Source organism: Antennarius striatus, chromosome 21 (assembly GCF_040054535.1).
Source record: "Antennarius striatus isolate MH-2024 chromosome 21, ASM4005453v1, whole genome shotgun sequence".
NCBI lineage: Eukaryota > Metazoa > Chordata > Actinopteri > Lophiiformes > Antennariidae > Antennarius > Antennarius striatus.
The window spans coordinates 17,521,693-17,538,093 of record NC_090796.1 but is presented as its reverse complement, the minus strand read 5'-3'; the positions used below and the strand labels follow the sequence as shown (position 1 = coordinate 17,538,093).

General features: G+C 49.2%; 1 protein-coding gene across 7 annotated transcripts in view; it reads left to right on the top strand.

The window, feature by feature from the left end:
* Positions 1-430: 430 nt before the first annotated feature.
* The window catches only part of LOC137588162 (calcium-activated potassium channel subunit alpha-1a-like), a 55,081-nt gene continuing 39,110 nt past the window's right edge, over positions 431-16,401 (top strand). For all 7 annotated transcript variants that reach the window (XM_068305046.1, XM_068305041.1, XM_068305045.1 and 4 more), the window contains exons 1-2: positions 431-1,181; positions 8,084-8,227. In XM_068305046.1, coding sequence (XP_068161147.1) covers positions 948-1,181; positions 8,084-8,227 — 378 coding nt within the window. In that variant the 5' untranslated portion in view covers positions 431-947. The remainder of the gene's footprint in view (positions 1,182-8,083; positions 8,228-16,401) is intronic.

Below are 16,401 nucleotides of genomic sequence, written 5' to 3'. Positions count from 1 at the left end.
CTAGGGGGCGTGTTCTGCATCCGCAGGTGAGACGCGTTCGACCAAGATCATTTATTAGCGTTAAACCTTTTTCTTAAACTTATCGATTTATCAGTTTTCAAACAGGAGGGTTTATGTTTGAAAATCACCTCGTGGGAAAGTTTCCTGCTTCTGTCTGGAATGTGATGTCTTTACAGGTGATTTGACTGTAAACCGGTGAGAAAGTCACTTTAACCGGTAATAAAAACATCTCAAGGCACCAATACGGGGAGGAAAATAACGACCGTACTGACGGCACGGCGGCTGTAAGTTCAGCGATCAAAAATTGATGAAGCGGCCTATAAATAACCCGACATCCAGATAAGCATCGACGTCTGCCGCGGCTGGCTCCGCCCCCTCTACCTGTAAATCTGCGGCTCCATCTCCGCACAACTGGGAGCGACGGACGGCAGCCGGAACGCAACAACCGGGGCTCCGATCCGCCTCTCGGCTCACGAAACCGACACTTTCGTTCCCCGACGGCGTCTCCCTGAAGGATATCGATCCGAGCGGAGAGCTTTACGCGCGGGGGGAGCATTCAACAGCGCGCCGCGGAGCCGCTGGAAGCTGCGAGCTGGCGGGGACTCCATCGCTGCTGAGGACCGGGAGCTGAATCGGTTCTACAGTGATTGAGTTTGTCCGTCTGTGGGGAGGGAAAGGAGGGGAGCGGGGGGTGGCTGCGGAACATCGCGAGGAGTTTACGCTGGGATGTGATTTTAACGCAAAGGTTGACGCCGTGAGAGCGCATCGCAGGGCGCGCACCTGATTTCGCCAGAAGTTTTTCCCCCCACTTTTCCTGCTGGATGAGGAGCCGGAGGGGGCTGACTTCACATGGCTGAGCCGCTGGGGCATCACAGGGCGCTGGCTGCGGCTCCCCGGAGCGCCTGAATCCCGCTTGAGCTGTGGGTGGAGACTGGCAGGTGACCAGAATGTCGAAAAACAGGGAGAGATTCAATCCGGATCCGTCCATCCACATCTCCAAGATGAACGTGATCATCCCGTTCTCACCGGATGTGCCTTGCGACAGCAACGGCCAGAGGATGTGGTGGGCTTTCCTCGCCTCCTCCATGGTCACTTTCTTCGGGGGGCTCTTCATCATCCTCCTGTGGAGAACTCTCAAGTACCTGTGGACGGTCTGCTGCCACTGTAACGCCAAAAAGAAGGTGGGTCCGGTCATCTCATTCCCCACGGGGGGGGTTCAGGAACACGAATATGTCCCGGCTTTATTTATCTAACAGGCCAGAGGGAGCTGCATTGTGTTTTTGTAGATCTGGAGAAAGCTGATGACAGGGTGTCCAGAGAGGAACTGTGGTATTTTCATGAGGAAGTCTGGAGTGGCAGAGAAGTATGTTAGAGCGGTGCAGGACATGTATGAGGACTGTAAGACAGTGGTGAGGTGTGTGTAGGTGTGACAGAGCAGTTCAAGGTGGAGGTGGGACTGCATCAGGGATCAGCTCTGAGCCCCTTCTTGTTGCTATGGTGATGGACAGGCTGACAGACGAGGTTAGACAGGAATCTCCATGGACTATGATGTTTGCAGATGACATTGTGATCTGCAGTGAGAGCAGGGAACAGGTGGAGGAGAAGCTAGAGAGGTGGAGGTTTGTCCTGGAAAGGAGAGGAATGAAGGTTAGCCGCAGTAAGACAGAGTACATGTGTGTGAATGAGAGGGACCCAAGTGGAAGAGTGAGGTTACAGGGAGAAGAGATCAAGAAGGTGGAGGATTTGAAGTACTTAGGGTCAACAGTCCAGAGCAATGGAGAGTGTGGAAAAGAGGTGAAGAAGCGTGTCCAGGCAGGATGGAACGGGTGGAGGAAAGTGTCAGGTGTGATGTGTGATAGAAGAGTTTCAGCTAAAATGAAAGGAAAGGTGTACAAAACTGTGGTGAGACCAGCGATGTTGTTTGGTCTAGAGACAGTGTCCCTGAGGAAAAGACAGGAGACAGAGCTGGAGGTAGCAGAGATGAAGATGCTGAGGTTCTCTCTGGGAGTGACCAGGATGGATAGGATCAGGAATGAGTCCATCAGAGGGACAGCACATGTTAGAGGTTCTGGAGATAAAGTCAGAGAGGCCAGACTGAGATGGTTTGGACATGTCCAGAGGAGAGATAGTGAATATATTGGTAGAAGGATGCTGAGTTCTGAACTGCCAGGCAGGAGGCCTAGAGGAAGACCAAAGAGGAGGTTTATGGATGTAGTGAAAGAGGACATGAAGGTAGTTGGTGTGAGAGAAGAGGATGAGAAGACAGGGTTAGATGGAGGCAGCTGATTGGCTGTGGAGACCCCTGAAGGGAAAAGCTGAAAGGAAAAGAAGAAGAAGGCTCCTAATTTAAGATGAATTCACTGCTGGGGTCGTGTCACTCAGAAACGAAGGGATTCTATTGGTCTGGGCAGCAGGGGCGTTCCTAGAGGCGCTATGGGGGCAAAGCCCCCCCCCCAACACACACACACACACACTCAGGTGGCATTATCTCCACCAAAGCTGCTCAGATCAAACATGTCCCAGTCCTCAGATTGGCTGATGATCATGTGACTCCTTGACCAGGAACACGGAATCTGGATCTGGTCTCATCACCACTTTAAAAAGTTATTTACAAAATTCACAATTGTTAGTTTTCTTCAGGATCTAGATGAAGAGGTGACACAGGATCCAGATCCATGATCTGGATCTGGATCAGGCTGTGATCGAGTTTCTCTCTGGTTTCCACTCACTTTGCTGTAATCACACTAAAACTACTAAACCTCTAAGTGGGTCTCTGTTAACAGCAGGGAGCTTCCATTCATCCTGCTAAACCGGGCCGGTTCTACCCGTTCTGTTTGTGTGGAAAGCCTATAGGAGCCCCCCCCCCCCTCAGGCATTATTTACAAAACTATAAATGAGTTATTTAAATCAAAATGGAAATTTGTACTTTAAATAAAAGCTTCATTCATGTTTTAACGTAAAGCTTCTTTTCATTGGAAGAGCTCAGGATCAGCCCCCAGGTGCATTACCCAGCATGCCTTGAGACAGTGCATCTGAAGCGCCCAATCAGGAATGCTCCTGGTATACTCTGTACTCTTTTATTTCTCTTCACTCTTGATTTGGTGGGAACAACTCCTATGGAGCACCAGCCATCATACCTGTGGGGGTGTGCTGAGGCTAATGGTTTGTTAGCAGAAGGCTAACCTGTTTCTCTCCTGCTAGCAGTCCGTTTCAGCTGCTGAGCTTCAGACTCCTGCCACTGCTGCTGGAACTCCTCCTCATTCAGGAACCCGACCAAAGTGTCAGAAATGCAGCGTCAGGCCCGTATCGGGTGAATCAGTATTTTTGTTGCTAAGCAACTAGCAAGCAAAGGATTTCATTCTGGGAGTAAATCTGTGTTATGCAGGAGAGATGTGGCAGGTTGTTGGAGGAACACCCCCCCCCAGTCAGTGCATGTCATTAACCACCCCAACATGGAGCTCAGAGCTTTGTTGATGATGGGGCTGATAATCTGTTTCCTCCTCTGACTGCCCCCCCCCCCAGCCCCCTGTGTGACCCGTGAGCTCTGGAGGTTCTGTTTTCTGTCTGGGACATCTGGTGAAGGATGACCGGCCCAGAGACGGGTCATCTCCACCCTCACAGTGGTCTCATTGAAGGGACTTGTTTGTGTGAGGCGCCACTGGTTCATCCGGTGGGGGGGGTCCTCATGACCTCCTGTGTTCAGGGGTTTGGTTCTGGGGACGGGAACAATGAGGGCTTTGATCCATAGTGGTCAACATCCATACCCATAAGAGCATCACCACATGACGAGACTCAAACCAGATCCGTCCATGCACTCGTCCACACGGAGCCCCCCAGAGCGCCTGATCCCGTTGAGACTTCAGGTGACCCACCAACATGGCGAGACCCGACCTTGACCCCTTCCACTACGCATCTGAGTTGGACGTGATCGTCCCGTTCTCACCAGAAGTGCCCTGTGGCGTTGACGACCTGAGGTTGTGGTGGCTTTTCCACGCCTCCTACATGGTCACCTTCTTCGGGGGTCTCTTCATCATCCTCCTGTGGAGAATTCCCAAGTATCTGAGGATGGTCTGTTGCCGTGGTAATGCCAAAAAGAAAGCAGGTCTGGTCATTTCAGGACGTGAACAGAAATATCTCCACTGTGTTTATTAAATAGGTTCCTAATTAAAGACGAATCCACTGCTGGGTTTGTTCTATTGGTCTGGGCTGGAGGGGCGATCCTAGGCAGAAAGTTCTAGGGGGGCAAACCCACCCCCCTGATACTGGAGTGGCATTATCTCCACCAAAGTCCCTGTGATCCCCCATCATGGACGGTCCTTGAGTCGTCCTGCTAACAGACAAACATCTGCCCCATCCAGAGATGCAGGGTTGTTCTGTCTGCACGTTGTGTTCACACTCAGGCCTGGTCATTTCACACCTCAGTCGATGATGTCACACTTGTGACCTAACCTGTTTGTTAGCAGAAGGCTAACCTGTTTCTCTCCTGCTAGCAGTCCGTTTCAGCTGCTGAGCTTCAGACTCCTGCCACTGCTGCTGGAACTCCTCCTCATTCAGGAACCCGACCAAAGTGTCAGAAATGCAGCATCAGGCCCGTATCGGGTGAATCAGTGTTTTTGTTGCTAAGCAACTAGCAAGCAAAGGATTTCATTCTGGGAGTAAATCTGTGTTATGCAGGAGAGATGTGGCAGGTTGTTGGAGGAACACCCCCCCTCCCCAGTCTGTGCATGTCATTAACCACCCCAACATGGAGCTCAGAGCTTTGTTGATGATGGGGCTGATAATCTGTTTCCTCCTCTGGCTGGTTTTCCCCCTCCGTGGGGCGTTCACTGACCGTCAGCCCTGTGTGACCTCCTGCGTTTGGGGGTTTGGTTCTGGGGACGGGAACAATGAGGGTGGTGTTGGCGTCAATCTGGGAACAGATCCGTTCCTTCATCTGAATCCATCTCCTGACAGAGACTCAGTGTCCTGGCTTCTCGTGGTGCTTTCAAGTGCTTTCTGAAATACTGCAATTATGGGGATGAACACATTCGAACGGCAATAATTATGAGTCTGAAAGTTGGAACAGACGAGACGCCGGCAGAACAACATCTGAAATCATCATCGAACACACAAATTAGTTTCCATTTCATGCCATCTGCAGCCAGGAGCACCTGAATGCACCACTGATTAAATGTGACCTCAGAAGCGGAAGTACCTGAAGGCAGCATTGTTTAATTAACATCCAGACCTTTTATCCTTTTATAATCACGTATTCCAGTTAACGTCTGTTCCACTGTGTGATTAGCAGCTAATGATGCTAACGGGCGCGGCGCGCTGCATCTTCATCATCAGTCAGGACGTCCAACAACATGACAACCGTTCATGTTTAATAACTGTCTCTGCTGGATGTTTGAACCGCGTGCTGTCCACGCTCCCTGTATCTGAAACGGTTGGTGATAATGTTCCTGAACAGGTGAGTCGCCGCTCACGCCTCCGCTTTTAGCCCCGTCTTCATTCATGTCCTCACGTCTGAGCCGGATTTAGCCCCAGGATGTGATGTCACGCCGGGGACGCGGTGTCCTGCAGGGCGTCGGGTATGGGAAGTATGCCTGGATGTAAACTAGACCTCGCATCCCAGAATGCATTGCGTCTGTCCGGACTTCAATAATCATAATCATTCAGCTGTAGGTCTGATTGGCTACTGGTGAAGCCATCGCTATCATGACGATCAACTAATTAAATGATCGGAACAATGATCAGCAAAAATAACTTACTGTGACTGATTGATTGATTGATTGATTGGACACAAATCAGAACCAGATCAAGCTGCAGATATTCCTGATTCCTCACTAACTAGATTCTACATTTGTCTCTAATTAAATCTTTTTTTGCGTCGTGAGCCTCGTGTTCCGGTTTAACGCCGGTCGGACGGTCACGGCGGCGACCGGCGATGATTGACGACCTCTGGTGTTGGGAAGATTTAGACGACACGATGGAACCTAAATTTGGAGGCTGGGACGATCGATCACCGTGACAACTGCAGGATGTTGTGCCTGATTGGATGTAATGAATATGTTTCTGGTTATTAAAAATGTATTTTCATTAAACAGGAGATCCATCCTCCATGATGGGACCAAGTCGACGTCCATCGGGCGGAAAGAAATTTAAATGTCAAAGGCGGCTTTTCATCTCCCTGCATGTGACCTTCAGATGAAATCAGCAGCGACCCTTTTTTAAGAATAATTGGAAAGAAGCGCGCCATGAATTAATAATATCTCTGACATGAGAAGCGTCGTCGTGGTTCAGATGTGCTGCATCCCAGCATGACGCCAATTAAACTTATCTAATGGTTCCCTTTAGACCCGAACGCATCAGCGGCAGCGAGGACGACTCAGTGGGTTCAGGAGTTCTCATAGCTTCCCTTTAGTTTGTTTTTATAGTGTTTTAACTGAGGTCACAACCGCCCTCCTAGCTACTGAGCTAACAGCATTAGCATGCACCCAGTGAGAGGAAACTACAGGAACCTGAAGTCAAACAAACAGCAAAGCAAACACCTACGTGTGCGTCTTTTTTAATCGCTTCACTTGTTTCTGGTTGGTTGAACTCTTTGGAGCCTGAAAAGTTTTGCTTTTGGTTATTTTTTGTTATTGTTGTTTTTTTTAAAACTTTTTCACTGCAACGTTTCTTCATACAAAATAAAACTCGCGACACAAAAGCTGCAAATGCCTCCTGAGGTCGTCTCTGGTCGCCGTCGCTGCCCCTGCCTCTAACTGAAGCTGACATGTTGTTCTGTTATCAGGTTAGAGCCACAGTATCGTCTGCTGCTCCCCCAACACCCCCCCCCCGGATTAATCTCTGAACATGATTGAATTTGTGTGTGTAGCCGGCCGTTAGCAATAATAACGGAGACGGTACCGGCGCGAGAGGGAATTGTTACGACATCAAGTTTTAATTTTAAACCAGAGCTGCTTTGAAAGAATATAAGTTTAAAACATAAAGAAATTAGTTCCAACAGACCCTTTAATTTGTTTATTTTAATTAAAATTGAACGTTTATTTATTACTTAAGGAGATTTAATTGAAGCAGGATGTTTTTCTGCTTCTTTCTAACTCTTTCTTACCCCATTAAACTTTAATTCAGAATAAATATTAACTTGACAGACGGAGGAGAGGAAGCTCAGCACTCGTTTGGCGGCCGGCTGCCAGAAGGTCTTCGCACAAACACACGCTAGCTGATTTACCGGTCAGGTGTCGGGCGGTGACAGAAAGGGCTGCGGCGGTCTCATGCGTGACACACGTGCGAATGGAAAGCGTGTAAAGTGTGAGGAAGTTTTTGTGATCTCCCATGAGGAGCTGCAGGAGGAAGACCTCCGAGGAAGACGAGTGACACCGTGAAGGTGGAGGCGGTTAGCCTGGAGGCTAACCTCAGCATCTGTCTGGTTTCCTGTGAATCAGTCTCTGTAGACAGGCAGACAGACAGACAAGCAGACAGACAGGCAGTCAGCCAGCCAGCTGACAGTCAGTGGAGCAGGAACACCAGGAGCTCCTTGGCTGCCATGGCGACGCTCCTGGAGTCTCTCAGCTGTTCTTTGAGTGTTTACTGTATGCATGTGAGCGTGAATGCGTGGGTTAGCTTCAGAGGAGCCGCTTCACACGAAAACGACGCATTCGTGTTTTTAAAGCTGCAGGTTTGAGTTCGGAAACATTTTATTTTTGCCTCCTTCAGAGAAACGTCCTGTAGGTGGCGCTGTGCTGCTCTCTGCTGACTTACAGCTGGTCTCAGCAATGAGACTAGCACGGGGCTAACCACACACCTAGCACGGGGCTAACCACACACCTAGCATGTAGCTAACCACACACCACATGATTTTCTCGATGGGTTGTCTTTGCGTGTCGATGACGTGCTCCTTGTTGGGGATCTGCATCAAACTGGATCGAAGCCGAGGTGGTTCTGTTTTGGTGTCGGTGACCCCAGCGGGTCAACATTCACCCGTTTGTAACTAAAACTAGCTCTAAACTAGTTTTAGTTCTAAACTAGTCCTTCCAGCTGATTTAACGGCTGCTTCCTGTTCCCCTCTGACCTTCTGCCCCTCCCCCCCTTGCAGGAGGTCCTCCGGATCACCGCGGGCGATGGCATCAAGCGCACCGACAAGGATGACGCGGCAGCCAGCGAGGTGGGCTGGATGACGTCGGTCAAGGACTGGGCGGGGGTCATGATCTCGGCCCAGACGCTGACAGGAAGAGTCCTGGTGAGTCCATCCGTCATCCGACCGGTGAGGCGAAGCGTGACGCCGATCACCACCACCGCTGAGCATCCTCCTGACGGCGAGACGTCGGGGTTGAACTCATCCTGTTAGTCAGCTGGGGGGCGGGGCTAAGGTTGGATCTCAGGTTGCAGGTGCGGGGGGTCAGTGATGTTCTTGATGATTAGCCTTAGCGTTTAGCCGTGCGGTGTGGGGGGAGCGCCACGCCAAGCTTGGCTCGGTGTTGGGTACTCAGTGATTGGGGCACGCCCCCCCCCTTAAACATTGTGCAGCATCAGCATCTGTGTGGAGGCTGTTAATCATGGGCGCTGGGGGGGCGGTCCAGGAAGGAACCGCCTGGATCCTGTTGGAGAGCAGCAGATGAGGCGCGCTGTAAACACATGTTGTTTTGTGATGATGTGTGTTGCCGTTAGCGACTGATTAACACTAGTTTGGGCTAAAAACGGAACATTTTCTTCACCTTCCTCCAAACGTCACATGATGACTCAGGCTGAACTCGGCTTGCGGCGCCGCCCGTCAGCGGTGACGGCGACTCACCGGCAACGGAGGCGTGACGTCACCTCAACCGCCACCGACGCTTCATCAGCTGTGTGTGTGTGTCGGTTAAACGCCCCGTCTCAGCGCTGACTTGACACGCGACTGTTTAGCCCGTCTGTTACCATGGTAACTGCAGCTTACCTAAGCCGGGCAGATGTGTGTTTTCTATGTCAGCCTGTTCCGGGGGGGCATTAAAGCGTTTTTCCAGGCCATCAGAGAGAGCATGAGACGGATTAAACCAGAGTGGGGGGGGTGTTCGTATTATTTTCTATTTGAGTATGGGGAGGGGGGGTGAGCTGCTCCTCCCACATCCTCACCTGCGTCCTTTCTGTTCCCGAGATTGAACCGAACGTTTTTAAAGCATCGCCTGAATGACATTTGAGACTTTTTTCACCCTCACTGAACTCCATAAACTCTCTTTTCAATAATATGGGGGGGGTGTTGATATTCGAGCTGATAGCGACACCCGCCTCTCGTTGTGGATGCTGAGTGACAAACAGGTGCATGCGGCCCTGAGGACGGCGCCGATGCCTGATGTTCATTTGCCCGACTGGTCTTGCATTGCAGGCATTTGTAGAAGAGCAACCCCGCCGGTGGGACTATTTGATTGGTGGAAGGACACGTCCTGACGACCTCCAAACCTGCAGGCGTCTGGAACACAAAAGCTTCATGTCGGACCAGGACGGTTCCCTTCAGGTCGGGCTCATCGGTGGCGTTTCCATGAACCAGGCCCGCCTTCCATTCACCGAAAATGTCATCACATGACTGTTTGCTCGCGTCAAAACAAACACACCTCCTGACACCGGCGGGGCAGGTGGTGGCAGCTTGTGCCCCAGCCAGCGGCGCCGGCAGCTCCCCGCTAATGTCACGCGTCTATTTCTTGTCCTCCTCCCTCGGGATCGGAATCATCAAAATGTAGACGAGAGAGACGGAGGAGTCTGCTGGTCGCTGGGGGAAACATTGTCTCCTAAATGAGGAGACCCCGCTGAGTGACATTTATCCTACGTAGGTTTGGCCCCAGAGGGGGGTCTGGGGGGCGCAGAGCTATTAATTCTGATCCGATCCCTCCGCCCGGAAAAACAGGCATAGAAGTTTGAGTCCAAAAATTCATGGAAACTAGAATCCACTAAGTTTGTCTTCTTACTGCTTAAATGTCAACTATTTTTGCACTTTTTTAAAGACATTCAGTGATAATCTTCATATCACATTTTATTTTGTAGATAATCTGATTAAATTAATCTGAACGGGTCAAACTGCAGGAACACAGAACGACTTGTTCTTCTTGACCAGAGACATTAAAGTGGTTTCTTCTTCCATCATCCATCTCTGATTCACAGAGAGTCAATGAGTTTATCGTGATTATGTGCAGATGGCATCTGAAGACATCATCATCATCATCGCCATTATCACCATCATCATCAGCAGCAGCAGCAGTTGTCAAGTAAGAAGTGCTGCTGATTCAGGGTCATCTGGGGTCAAGAGGTCGTCCGTCTGATGTTGGTGAATTGGCGACGAGAGGAAAGAGCTCCGAACCAAATCACTAGTGGACCAGAGGGGCATTATCATCAACTCGACTCCTCCTCCTGCTCCTCCCTCTTTCTCCTCCTCCTCCTCGGTGAGCGGTGGTGCCACGACACGGAAAAGCTTTTTGTCTGATGAGAGTGAATTCAGGGGGAAGAGAGGAGGGGAGTGACGACAGCAGAGGTGTGTTTGGAGGCGATGAAGGTGATGGAGGTTCACCTTCATCTTCCTGCTGATTTATCGTGACGGATGATGACCGGCTTCGTGACGGGTTCGACGTAACGGATATTCTACCCGGGTGCCGGCGCCAATGGGACACTGTGGGCGTGACTGCCAAGAGGGTCGTGTGACTTTCACCGCAGAACAAAGAGCAACACCCTCGACAACACGGGGCGTCACCCGCCCCCTCACCCGCCCCCTCACCCGCCTGCCCCCAAGTCTTCCTCTATTTTCGGGTGGCAGCAGCTGCCGCGCCCCAGAAAAGAAATGACGTGAGCCTGATGCTGCTTCTGACGCCCTCAGACACCATACTGTGACGTTATCATTAACGTAGAAAATTTATTTTATGAAGCAAAAAAAAATTTTTTGTATATCTCAAATTCGTGTTTAAAATGAAAATAAAACTGAATGAACCCCAGGCTGTAAAAAGACTCGATAAGGTCTATATTTTTAAAAGCAGCTGTAGCGCGTCCCGTTCCTCTCACTCCTCTAAACTCATCGACTCCAAACCAGAAATTGTAGTGCATCCTGTTAGCAGCATGCTAACAGGATGCACTACAATAACCAACGTTGTACACACCGAAACCTTTAATTTTGCATCTGCTTAGCATTAGCAAACAAGCCTCTTGTTAGCATGTCCTGAAGTCATTTTGCTGCTCTATAATTGATTTCAGGCAATTTCCTTGTTAGCATGTCCTCGTTAGCATGTCCTGAAGTCATTCTTGTTGCATCTGCTTAGCATTAGCAAGTTAGCACCTTGTTGGCATCTCCTGTTTTTGCTGCATCTGCTTAGCATTAGCAAACAAGCCTCTTGTTAGCATGTCCTGAAGTCATTTTTGATGCATCTGCTTAGCATTAGTGAATTAGCACCTTGTTGGCATCTCCTATTTTTGCTGCGTCTGCTCAGCATAAGCAAACAAGCATCCTGTTCACATCTCCTGAAGTCATTTTGCTGCTCTATAAATGACTTAAGGCAATTTCCTGTCTTCACTTGAGTGTCACAATCTGCAGAATATTTCGCCTTCTTTCCACAGGACTTCAAACAAACATTAGCATATTAGCTTTGTGTGCACGTTAGCTCGCATGTTGTATGTTTTAGCTCAGGCCTCACAAAGCAGCTGAGGTGGATCTTTGTCCGACTTTTCTCTTTTATGAGCTGAATCATTTTCTGAGCTGTAAATGTCAACATGACTTCATACGGTGTTTAAGAACACAGCTTTTAAACACTTAAAACGATCGTAAGAAACTATTTCTCCAAGTACAGTATTTGATTTATTTGACTTGTCTGCATGCTCAGCAGGTTTCAGCAGGTCGGTGGGGTGTAATTTCTGGAGGGGCGTTCCATTCAGAGCGAGGAAGAGGGAGTATTCTTGCTGCACCCAAAACTCCAATTGATGAGGGGTATTATGAATTTCTCAACCGTCACTAATTTCTTTAACAATCATCAAACTCACAGTTTTTCTTTCCCTCAGGCAGAAAGGTAATTTTGCAGCTTTGAATGGAATAGAAATTCATTCATTTATTCCATTTAATTAATGTTCAAGCCGTTGGAGAAAGTTAGGATTTGGTTAAAGGATGATAATAAGGATTTTTATGAACTGGTCACATGACCGTTTACAACTTTTATCAAAAAGTTCTGAATCATTTTAGCATTTTAGCATCCTGAGCAACGAAAGGAATTGGAAAGCTCGCTAACATTTTTTTGAGCATCGGAGGTCTTGGAGACTCTGAAAAGCTGTTTTTGTCCATTGGTTGTTCTCTTTGTTGTTCTTCCTGCTGCTGACTTCATGCATCCTGCATCTCCTCCACCCTTAAAATAAATGCTGCCTCTGACTTCTTCTGCGAAACATGACTAAGGTGACAACAGGATGGGAATTTCTATTTCCATGGATGGTGCAGGGCAGATTTTCTCTCATCTCCAGAGAGCTGCAGGACGGGCAAGTCGTCACGTGGATGACTGGCATCGTTTTTATACCCTTAATTTTATGTTCTCAGCGAATTTCCGCCTCATATTTCAGAGGCGGCCGGTGAGAGGCCTGGGGAGACACATCCATCCCCTCCCAGCCGGAGCGGTGAGAGCGTTTGGGCTGCTTCCAGGATGACTTTAAATCAAGGCTGAGCTGCCGAGGGATTTGTGCGACTGAGCTGTGTGTTTCGATTGTGGGTTTTTAAAAGCTGAATAATGGCCCCGGTGCCAGCAGAATAAGTCTCTTCATGATGGAACCGGTCCGTTCTGGTCCGGTAGGGTCGGGACCGAACCAGGGAGCAGGAGTCCGACGGGAAAATAGATGTGTTCAAGGGTAGCGGTTGTTTTCACAGCTTAGAGTGAACGCGGCGGATCGGGTCGCTCGCTGTGTACCGTGACCCGTGTCAAACAAACAGGGGGTCGGGTTTCAGGCGTCGGGTAGTTACAGTCCATCCTACACAACATGAAACACAAACTGAGCACTCGTGTGCAGCTGCCAAGGCGTTATGGGAGGGTTTGGTTTCTGAGTGCTTTAACCTGCATCATTTTTTAAATATGTGTGCAATATGGAGAAAGACTGGATGCTAGGCATCAGGCTGTTCACCGCCATCATTCACCAGCTGCTCACAGGATGTAGAGACAGTTTAAAGTACAGTAGAACCTACAGTAGAACCTACAGTAGAACCTGGAGATACAAGTTTAGTACGTTCTGTGACTGAACTCCAATGTCAAACATTTCCCCATTTAAAATAATAATTTTAATCCATTTCAGCCAAGTGAAAAAGCTGTAAAACCCCTAAATTATGAAAAAACCCCAACATTTTTTATCAACCAATAGACATGCAGACTTTACCTTTGTATAATTAATTACATACAAGTTACGTAAACAATAATAAAGAATAAAAAGAAACGCAAAAGTCAAGAGAACACACAAGCTACGTCTTTACTCCACCAACGAGAGCGAGATCCGGCCTCACTGATGTCGTATCCATCCACCAACACGCGGTAAAGAACGAGATCCGGCCTCACTGATGTCGTATCCATCCACCAACACGCGGTAAAGAACGAGATCCGGCCTCACTGATGTCGTATCCATCCACCAACACGCGGTAAAGAACGAGATCCGGCCTCACTGATGTCGTATCCATCCACCAACACGCGGTCAAGAACGAGATCCGGCCTCACTGATGTCGTATCCATCCACCAACACGCGGTAAAGAACGAGATCCGGCCTCACTGATGTCGTATCCATCCACCAACACGCGGTAAAGAACGAGATCCGGCCTCACTGATGTCGTATCCATCCACCAACACGTGGTAAAGAACGAGATCCGGCCTCACTGATGTCGTATCCATCCACCAACACGCGGTAAAGAACGAGATCCGGCCTCACTGATGTCGTATCCATCCACCAACACGCGGTAAAGAACGAGATCCGGCCTCACTGATGTCGTATCCATCCACCAACACGCGGTAAAGAACGAGATCCGGCCTCACTGATGTCGTATCCATCCACCAACACGCGGTAAAGAACGAGATCCGGCCTCACTGATGTCGTATCCATCCACCAACACGCGGTAAAGAACGAGATCCGGCCTCACTGATGTCGTATCCATCCACCAACACGCGGTCAAGAACGAGATCCGGCCTCACTGATGTCGTATCCATCCACCAACACGCGGTAAAGAACGAGATCCGGCCTCACTGATGTCGTATCCATCCACCAACACGCGGTAAAGAACGAGATCCGGCCTCACTGATGTCGTATCCATCCACCAACACGCGGTAAAGAACGAGATCCGGCCTCACTGATGTCGTATCCATCCACCAACACGCGGTAAAGAACGAGATCCGGCCTCACTGATGTCGTATCCATCCACCAACACGTGGTAAAGAACGAGATCCGGCCTCACTGATGTCGTATCCATCCACCAACACGCGGTAAAGAACGAGATCCGGCCTCACTGATGTCGTATCCATCCACCAACACGTGGTAAAGAACGAGATCCGGTCTCACTGATGTCGTATCCATCCACCAACACGTGGTAAAGAACGAGATCCGGTCTCACTGATGTTGTATCCATCCACCAACACGTGGTAAAGAACGAGATCCGGTCTCCGATCTGAGCATCCTGGACTCTGTTCACCTCCCAATAAAGAAGTCTTACAAATCATCCGATGAGTCATGATATTCAGACACTTTCTCATCAGAGCGACTCAGCATCTCAGTGTAATGAGTTATGATACCAAAGCAGTGACAAATTTCAAACTCTATATCAAACCATTCATTACTTTACTAAACGTCTCATGTCTTTGGGGAGGGGCAGACGTCGTTGATTGGAGACATCAGATCATTGTTCGGATGATATTTCATCATTTGGTGATATGAAGTCTTGACTGTAGAAAGTTTGTGGTGATGAAAACCTGTGGTCTTCCCCACGCTGTGATCCCAGCCTCCTCTCCCCCCCCCTGCTGCTGTTCTCGTGTACGTAGACGTCTTTAGAGAATAACCAGCGTGTGTTTTGACAGCGCAGCGGGTTGCGTTGCGTTTCCCCCGCCTGATGAGCTCATCCCTGTCAACAACATTCGCTCACAAACCCTTGAACCCACTCCTTTCCTTCCAGCATGCTGAAGAATCTTTTTCTGTGTTTCGGATTCCCGGCAGAGCGCTGCAGGAGCCTGTTAATCCACGCTGTGTGTTTTGAAGTTCACTGAGCAGCACAGATTAGAGCGCGGCGTGTTGACGTCGGGTCGCCGGATGAATCAGGAAGTGTGATCAGCTGTGGAGTCCCTGCAGGCGCGTCCCCCAGGCCAGGCTCCCGTCTCGGGGCAGCGCTTCGTTATAGCAACATTTTCCTCTGGTGCGTTCAGGGACTCTGTTCACGTCCCTTTCCTCCAAAAAACATGCATGAGGTATTTTTAATCTTTGCACATGTCGCCTTCGCAGAGCATCACTGAGAGTCAACGTGCATCAAACGTGTTCTGTCATCCGCGGCGCAGCTGCTGCAGAAAGTTCAGCGCTTATTTTGGACCTGCTGTTTTCATCACCACAGAGTGTGTGCTAACAGAAAGCTAATAATGATATCATTAGCCTGTTATCATATTCCCTCATCATCTGAGGCAGACTAAATATAAAGACCAGACCCAACCTCCACTGAGACCGCCCCGTTTCCCCGTCGCGTCACTGCACCTAAACACAACATCCCCCTGATGGTTGCATTGCATTAGCACTACATTTGATGGGAGGGCCTGCAAGGGCGAGGGGGGGGTGTTTTGAAGAAACCATTGCATTCTGGGATGGAAATGGATCCAGACATTTAGATGTTGCACACTTAGATGTGTGTTAATTGAATTTAATGACTTTAATTTCATTATTTTCTGTCACAATCTCTCAGCTGTGCCTCCAAAATAATAAAATAGGAATTCATCTACATCCACCCTCCGTGCAGCAGGATGACATCCGTGTGGGTGGTGTCCACCAGTGGAGACGGTTGCATGTAAATAAAAACAATAATCCTAATCTCACGTTTAAGTGGAAGGCCATGTCATAAAACAATCCGTGAGCGTTTAGAGGAGGAAACCAGATGTTGTGTTGAAAGGTTTCCACACAGGCTTGTTGTCCTTTCCGTGACGTGACGTCCCCGGTGTTTAGCGTTTGTGGAACGTGTTCCCGTTCCCTCGGCAGCGCCCTGTGGTCGCGTTGCGATGGTGAAAAGCTCCAAGCACAACCTCCTAATGAGCTGCTGCAGGAACCGGAATGGAGTCCGCTTTTAATTATCAAAAACAAAGTTCTGATCCTGCAGGGGAGAGGATTGTTCTACCGGAAGCTCAGATTCAGACTGATGATAAATAATAACTCTTAATTGACTGTTAAATACCAGGAGAGGCGCCGCTCTGACATTAAAGACAAGAAAAG